General features: G+C 36.0%; 1 protein-coding gene across 1 annotated transcript; it reads right to left on the minus strand.

Moving 5' to 3' along the window:
* Positions 1-1,754: 1,754 nt before the first annotated feature.
* Positions 1,755-2,687, minus strand: LOC120225835 (olfactory receptor 5W2-like). Its single transcript, XM_039224020.1, has one exon. The coding sequence runs from the start codon at positions 2,685-2,687 to the stop codon at positions 1,755-1,757; it is 933 nt and encodes a 310-aa protein (XP_039079951.1).
* Positions 2,688-9,136: the final 6,449 nt, after the last annotated feature.

Below are 9,136 nucleotides of genomic sequence, written 5' to 3' on the forward strand. Positions count from 1 at the left end.
AGAGAAAGATGAAATAGATAGGTATCAAGAACATACACACATAAATGCTCCTTATTTGTAGTGTAACTAATATGCAAGTATTTACAGACCCATTACCTTGGTATCCACAACCATTTTATGTACTTTCTTAAAAGTTATAGAAAATAAAAAGTATACTATACTATAATATGTAGTATAATAATACATTACAATATAATATTATATATATATATATATATTCTGGTCACATACTTTAAAGTTCTATTACTGTGTTACTAACTTCTAATAAACACTCAAAACTGTCATTTTGTATTTTTAATTTATCATTTATTTGTTTTTATGTCCCAGACAATATGCAGGTACTTTGAATAATAGTAATGAAATGTTATATTCTTAACAAAAAATGCTCTGAATCACATATTAGAAGCAGTGATTTAATAAACAGAATGATATTAAAGCAGTGCTTAAGGAAGATGTTTTACTATGCATTACAAAAAGGGACATTTATCCAGGATCTAGAAGGGAAAAGAAAGGAAGAAAATTTCCCTGGAGGTTTGACAGAGGAGCTGATTTTTGATAATTACAGCACAAAGATGCCCAAAGCCCTTTCCACTGCTCTTTATAACCTAACCATTTTGACTCCTTTCCTTCCCCCTCAACCAGCTTTCTTGGGATCAAATTGACATATAACATTGGGCATTTTTAAGGTGTACAATGTGTGTTTTGATATATGTATAATTGATGAAGTCATCATTGCTATAACATTAATAGACACAGTCATTACCTTACATAGTTACCAAGTTTTTATTGTGTTGAGATCATTTAAGAGCAAATTCTTTGCAAATTTCAATTATGTAATACAGTATTCTTAACTGTGGTCACCAAACTGTACATTACATCCCCCAAAACTTATTCAGCTTATAACATAAAGTTTGTATTATTTGACCACCATCTCCCAATTCTGCCCCCCTCCAAGCCCCTGCAACCACCATTCTATTTTCAGCTTTTATGAATTCAGCATTTTTAGATTCCACGAGCAAGTGAGATCAAATAGTATTTGTCTTTCTCTGTCTGACTTATTTCACTTAGCAAAATGCCCTCAAGGTCCATCCATATTTTGGCAACCACAACTTCCTTACTTCTAAAAAGTCACAACTTGGCCACCTCAAGACCTCTCTAATTGTCAGATACTTTGCCTACTATCTTTATTTCTCTTATCTTGCATCTTTTGAGATCTGAGACTCAATATCTCCAGCCACTGAAGCCTTTCTTTTACACTAGATTTAGACATTTTCTTTGGATAAAGGCCCCTGGTTTTTTTTACTTCATGATGAATTTGAAACTTATGAATTATTTGGTGCTTCACTAAGTAATGTTGGTTATTTTGAATAGATTATAAGATTCATTAGCATAGAAACTGCTGGGTATGCCATGAAATACAAAGCACTTAAAGACAAGTTCGCTGAGTAAGCACACACTCAATCTAAGTATAATCTATTAATGTTCGAATGAATGAAAGAATGAACAAATAAAAATCTGGCAAATTGAGAGATGTCAGAAAAATTTTCCACAAAGAAGGAGTATGGAAGATAAAATCTAGATGCATAATAAAGTGTGGTATATTTAGGGAGCTGCAATATTGTTGTGATAGGGCTTCAAAACAAATTCACTTTATTCAATTAAAGTTTTTGAGACAACTTTATTTCTCTTCTGTAATGCACTATAATTTTATAAAAGCAATAACCACAAAGTGTGTGTGTGTGTGTGTGATATATTTAAAGCCGTCTTTTAATTTTCAGTTTTTTCAGGGCCTCGTTCACATCTTGATTCCGCAGGCTGTAAATCAGTGGGTTTAACATGGGAATCACAAGGGTGTAAAACAATGAGGTCATTTTGTCTTGATCAAGAGAGTAGGAAGAACTCGGCCGGAAATACATGAAGAGCATGGTTCCCTGGAAAATGGCAACAGCAGTTAAGTGGGAGATGCAGGTGGAGAAAGCTTTGAACCTCCCATCAGCAGAGTGGATCTTCAGGACTGATAAGATTATATAACCGTAAGAGACAAGGACTCCTAAAACGGTACTCAGTTCAATGAAGCCAAAAAATGTGAATAATGCAAACTCATTGAGCTCTGTATTTGAGCAGGAAAGGAGGTAGAGTGGAGGTAAATCACAGAAGAAATGGTTAATCTCATTGGATCCACAAAAACATAACCGGAATGTTAGTGTCGTGTGTATCAGAGCATCTGCCATTGCCAGCACGTAAACCCCAGCCATGAGCAGAGAGCACACTCTGCTGGACATGTTGACTGTGTAGAGCAAGGGGTTGCTAATGGCCTTGTACCGATCAAAGGCCATCACCGCCAGCAGTAGACACTCAGAATCAGCAAACATACAGAAGGTCAAGAATTGCAGAGCACAGCCAATGAAGGGGATTGATTTGTTTTTGGCTAAAAGGTCTACCAACATTTTGGGCCCAACTGCTGTCGAATAACAGAGGTCACAGAAAGAAAGGTGGCTAAGGAAAAAGTACATAGGCGTGTGAAGCTGGGGATCTATTATACTTAAAATGATCATTCCAATATTTGCAAGAAGATTAATGAGATAAACAACAAGAAACGTTGTAAATAGGGTCGCTTTCATCCCAGGGTTATTGGTAATTCCCAAGAAAGTGAAATCAGTCAAGGTTGAACAATTTCCTCCATCCATTCTTCTATATTCTTGTCTAAACTTTTGAGAAAATGGTCAGTACAGTGATAGATACACATGTAACTCTTCTGACAGCCACAAAATATCTGTAAGGCAGAACACATTTTTTTTTCCTCAATTGTCTTTATACTCATAAAATTATGTGGCCATTTCTTTAAAGAGGCATTGCTATCTATATGATAATAATAAAAATATCTATAATAGGTGGTTGAGAAATTTTGATCTAAATCTAGTTGTTATTTGGATGCCTGGGTGGCTCAGTTGGTTAAGGGTCTGACTCTGGATTTCAGCTCAGGTTCTCACGGTTCATGAGTTCATGCTCCACATTGTGAAGAGCACTGTCAGTGCAGAGCTTGCTTGGGCTTTTTTCCTCTCTCGTTTACTTCTCGTCCCTTCTCTCTCTCTCTCTCTCTCTCTCTCAATAAATATATAAATAACTAAGTGAATAAATAAATAAACTTCATAAACTTAGATGTCACTTATGAGGTATGCAACTTTCAACAAGCTCTTTAATTCATCCAAGTATCATGTTCTTTTTATCAAGGATGATATTTGGATGAATTGATATCTCATTACATCTTCAAATTAATATGGAAGAAGCACCAATGTTAGGCTGTAAGATGCAGGAATAACATTTTCTATGCTTGAAAATATTCCACGGACTCGCACAAAAAATAAGTATATTTATTATATTCTTCAAAAACCATGTTTGGCTTAAACATTTTTATATTAGTTTTTAGAAACAATGAGTATATTACACAGTAATAATAATGAAAATAATTATATTACTGATCCTGGTCTGAGTTGCCTTTATGTTTGCTAGGACCAGAAGTAGGCATTGTTGACTTTTTTCAGGAAATGTATTACTGCTTTGCCACAATACTCATTACCTGTCTGTGGAATGGTCTGATGCCAAAGGAGGAGTCTCTTAACCAAAGAGAAGTGCTTAAAAATTTTTTTTAAAAATAAAAAAATGTGAAGACAACATAATTTAACATATGCATTTGCATGTCTTTGGATTTTGAGTGGGCTTTTATGTGAAAAAAATGGAACTAAGTTGAGGGATGATAAATGGTTCTGAGTGATACAGGTTCTCTTCCCTGTGTGTGTATTTATGTCTGTGTCATTATTTGCATGTCTATATGTCCCTCTTGTACATAAGAATAGAAAGTGGACATGAACTTGCTCTTTAGACTGAAGTAAATATGGCTTATGGTTCATGTGGAGATGCATTTGTGTATGTTGTTGTTCTTTAAATGTTTATTTATTTTTGAGAGACAGAGCATGAGCAGAGAAGGGGCAGAGAGAAAGGGAGACACAGAATCCGAAGCAGGCTCCAGGCTCTGAGCTATTAGCCGAAGTGTGGCTCGAACTCATAAGCCCATGAACCCATGAACCCACAAACCATGAGATAATGACCTGAGGTGAAATCAGAAACTTAACTGACTGAGCCACCCAGGCGCTCCCATTTGTGTATGTTGTTATTTGTAAAGTGGTGCCTACATTATTTTTAAATAAAACAAAGCAAAAACTGCTTAAATTCATGTATATACTTACCCAGTGATAAAAGGAATAGAAGCTTTCCTGTAAATCAACATCAAAATAAAACAATTCAGTTATATTGTGAATACTAAGCTCAGACAGATTCAGTTTTGGAAGGAAAATATTTTTGGCCATTAAATTGCAGAGTTTATTTCATTGTGTAAGCAGGCAAAGATGCTTTAAAAAAAACCCAACCTTTTGTTTCTTAAAAAGGTAAGTTTTTAAACCCTATATTCTTTAAATTACCAACTAGAAGCCTACCTGAGATGAGCAGGTCTTTAGTGCAGAACAATAGGGAGCTGGCATTTTGTTTCAGCCGATGCATTTGGGACTTAAATCTGAAGCTACTTCCCTTAGACTCTGATATCAGGCAAACGTACCATTAATTATATTTCTTGTTCTGTATATTCCCCCTGTGAATTCAGAAATGACTTTAGCAAAGGCTGAGCTTTAATGCCTCACTCCTGTCACCAAGTTGCTCCGTGCTGGGAAGAACACCCCAAATTATTTTTATAGTATGCTTCAGCTTCTCGGAACTTATCATTCTTCTCTAGTCAAAGAAGAAATCTAATAAAACCCAAGTAGACCCATCCTTAATCATTTCTAGCTCCATTTGATTGTTCATTTTGTTTCTTCCATATTTGAAATATAATAAAACCCAAGTAGACCCATCCTTAATCATTTCTAGCTCCATTTGATTGTTCATTTTGTTTCTTCCATATTTGAAATAGCCTCCTTCCCATCGCATTTAGGTATGTTACCATAATTTGATAACATTTTCATTTTTACTGAAATAACATTGATCGCTGTAAAATTCACCCTTTCAAAGTACACAGTTCTTTGGTTTTTAAGGTGTTTTCAGGGTTGTTCAGCCATCACCACTATCTAACCCCAGAGCTGTGAGAAACCCATACCTGTTAGCTGCCACACCCTTTCCCCCCAGCTCCTGAAAACCATCCAGTCACTTTCTGGTCTGCACACTGCCTCTTCCAGACGTCTCTCATGCACAACATCATGTGACATGTGTATTGTCGCACTGGGCTTCTTTCCTCCAGCCTGATGTTTTCAAGGTTCATCCATGTTGGTGTGTGACTCAGAATTTTGTTTCATTTTATGGCTAAATAATACTTCACTTTTTGAATACAATACATTGGTTGATTCATTCATCAGCTGGATGGACATTTGGGTTGTTTCTGCATTTTGGCTATTATAAAAAATGATGTTAAAAATATTCTTGTCGATTGTACTTTCCTTGCCGGGCTGCTTTCCTCAGGGAACATTGTCTTCTTCCCATCCCCTGACCACATACAACTTACCATTTCATTGACGTTAGGACTCCATCACATTATCTACATGTAGTACATTTTTAATGAATTGTGTTCCTTTTCTTCATATAAAACTTTCTCTACTACATCTGAGACTTTAGGATTAAGACCAATGTTTATATTTTGTGTTCTCTAAACTATCTATTTTGGAATTTGCAAAAGTAATTGCTTTCTAAATATTTATTGTTGAGTATTTCTGGGTATTTAAAATGGAAGATGTTGTGAAAATATTAGTAATATACTGGATTTGGATTGGGGGATTTTTCTATTAATATACCTCACATGTACAAGGATAATGCATTTAAGGAATGCCACATAGATGCTGATAATTCTAAAAAAAGCAGAGAAAAAGATGTAGCCCTTATCTTATTATTCCTGAAGGCCCAGTAACAAAAGTTTGCTTCCCTTCCTCACAATTTTAGGGTCTTTTGGTCTTTGTTAAAAAAAATAATTTTTCCAACAGGGAACACAAATTAGTTACACTCAATCAAATGCCTGCTATCTGGTCACTTTAAGACCCTTATGCTACTTAGTGAACAGGCAAAAGGGGTTTCTCTACCAGTTGGGGTGCTTGTTCCTGAATATGAAGGGAACATGTGATGGCTACTATAGAGCTAGGGTAGTAGGGAAAGTTTCTGGAATGCAAGAGAGCCTCTGGAGCACCTTTTAGAACTCATGAATTCATTATTAAAAAGTTGATAGAAAAATATAACAGTCCCAAATAGAAAGGGCTAGTAATAATTTCTGTACTTGAGGGATATAGGTGGAGGCTCTTTGCAAGACAAGAAAGAAAGAAAACTGGGATGCTTGTTGAAGTTGAAGGGAATTTGGAAGAGGTTGCAGAGAAAAGGAAATTCTATGTATGAACTATGATCATGTGGCCAGTAATGAAAGCAACACCGTAAGAGTTATGATTATGTTCTTTGTTTTGATGTAAGTATATTGACTAATACTTCCACCTCTCCTATTCCCCTGCTTCCTTCCATAAAATATGATGAAAAGATTTAAACTCCTATTTCAAATTTTTCACAAGTTATAGGCTATCAAAGGTGTATGAGTTAGCTACAAGAATCCTAGACCACTCCCATAAGGATAAAATGGCACACGAAGTTTTGTGTAGCCTCTTTTTCTTTCAGTTGTCTGCACACATCTGTTAAAAGTAAGCATGTGTTTACTGTTGTCTTATTTGAAAGTTGAACATGATTACAAGATATGTCTCTGAACAGCATGTTGAAAAGGAGTGGATTATTTGGGATCTTGCTGTCAAGGTGGTTATGGCTGCATTTCCTAAGTCTTCTGAATGTGGTGACAGGTTAGAATTGGTAAAAAATAGAAATTTGCATGAGACTTGGGCATAAATCTCCTGATTCCATAGTGTCTACAATGGTTCTGCTTATATTACTGAAATGGTGATTAAGCAGCTTCAGTAATAGCACAAGAACCAGATAGACTTCAGCAAAAACCACAGAGGAAGGCTTAGCTAAATGGATGGCCTTGGAAAGTCTGACCATGCTAGGCCCAAAATATAAATTCAGGCTTTGCTGACTGTTGTACTATCTTGGGGATTTAGCAGCTGTTTAAGGCCTATGAGTAATGAAATATTGTATGTCACCAAGAGGCAAAGCAGTGTAGGGCATCTAGAAAGCTCAGCAAGTAACAGTAGCTCTGGGGACCTTGAAAAAATACTGATATCCTATATTTTTAGTTATTCCCTTACTTGGAAACAGTTCAATTTTCTCTTAAGTGGCACAATGTTTGGTTATATAATTCCTGAGCATCAAAACACAGTGGTGTAGCAAAATTAAGATTTTCATAGGCAGCTGGATATGTAATATTGTATTGTAGATCTATCACTAATAGATCACTTGCATATGCTTGTTTGTTTTAAGTATGCTCCATGTCCAACATGGACCCCAAGGTGGGACTTGAACTCATGACTCTGAGATCAAGACCTGAGCTCAGATCAAGAGTCAGACCCTTAACCGACTGAGTCATCCAGGTGCCCCAGAGATTTGCATATGTTAAGTGTTTAGTGAACATGGAGAGCTGTTGAGATATACTTATCTAATCCTGCTCTGTGTGATTCTCTAGAGCCTTGGTCAAGTCATCCTTGGCTAAGTACATATAAACTTGATATTAGAGTATGGTGGTGGGTGTGTAGCTGTGACTGACTGTGCTCTTTTTGGCAAGTGAAATAGCAGAAATGCTCAGGAGAAGTATTGTTGGTCAGAAATCCAAAGAAATGACTCTTAGGGAAATTTAAAACTGAAAATGATTTGGGCTGGTTCTTGTGGACTTTACAACAAAGAGTACGTGGATTTAAACATACTTTTAAACTTTAATATTTATGAGTCCAAGCTTATAAATATTTATTGTACAGAAAAAATATATCAGCTACTGAAATACATTTTGCAATGACACGTGCCTCCAGTTTCAGTCTTCAAATGTCCCACCAGGGCATGTGGGTTGATCTCCTGCGAGGATACAGGTGACATATTGCAGAGCCAATTCTGTTTCTGAGAAGCCAGAGAAAGGTGTTCCATATCTCTAGTAATACTTTGGTGTATAAAAAAGAAAAGGAAAAGAGAAAAAAATAGAAAGACAAAAAGTTTTCCTTGTAGTTAACCTGTATTCTTCAAGGTGCTAATTAGAAAAAATCCCCAAATTACTTTGAGGTAAAATGGGTGTAGAAGGTTAGCAACATATTATTGAACTGAACTAAGAAACTGTATTTGATTTTGTATTAATGCTTCTATGACTTCCCTCCCTCTCATCATCTCATTGTACAATACACATTTCAATTAATGTTAGCTATTATAGAAATACATATAATTAAGTCCTATCAAGTACTTAAAATGTTGCAAGTGTGATTCACAGCATTTGTTCAGTTATTCATCCAACAATCACTGACGTGGATACTATATTCTCCCCACTTTTCAGATAAGTTAACTGAGGCATAAAATGAATTAACGTGGGGCGCCTGGGTGGCTCAGTTGGTTAGACCTCTAGCATGATCTCATGGTTCCAGAGTTTGAGCCCCATATCAGGCTCTGCCCTGGCAGCACAGAGCCCGCTTGGGATTCTCTCTCTCCCTCTCTCTCTACCCCTACACACTCAAGCTTTCTCTGTCTCTCTCAAAATAAATAGGTAAACTTAAAAAAAAAAAGAAAGAAACTGAAGTAACTTGTTCAAAATACCTCTCATATGGAAGCCAAGTACAGAGCTTCCATATGAACCAATATAATCTGGCTCACCCCCTCATCCAGTAATCTACCATGTAAATGAGATATACTATAGACACACGTAAGCACACACACTTTTCTTAAGTATTTACTATATCCCTTAAGACAGCCTGATAAAACACATTTTAGCATTAACTCCAAGCTAGCAATCAATTCTTTAGCAGCAATTTTGAAACTTCTAATTTTTTTTACATCATTGGGTTATGAGTTGAATTTGGCTGTATGAAAAACAAGTATTTCATAAAAATCCCTTGTGAATCTGCTGATATGTGTGTTACAGGTTTCCAGTCAGAGTTTGTAACTGGGGATTTAGGTGAATCTCTGAATGCTGAAGTTCATT

The sequence above is a fragment of the Hyaena hyaena genome, unplaced genomic scaffold (assembly GCF_003009895.1).
Source record: "Hyaena hyaena isolate Hyena2069 unplaced genomic scaffold, ASM300989v1 scaffold_1546, whole genome shotgun sequence".
NCBI lineage: Eukaryota > Metazoa > Chordata > Mammalia > Carnivora > Hyaenidae > Hyaena > Hyaena hyaena.

Bases quoted from the DNA above. Each gene is read 5' to 3' on its own strand.
- LOC120225835 (XM_039224020.1), bottom strand. From the start codon at position 2,687: ATGGATGGAGGAAATTGTTCAACCTTGACTGATTTCACTTTCTTGGGA.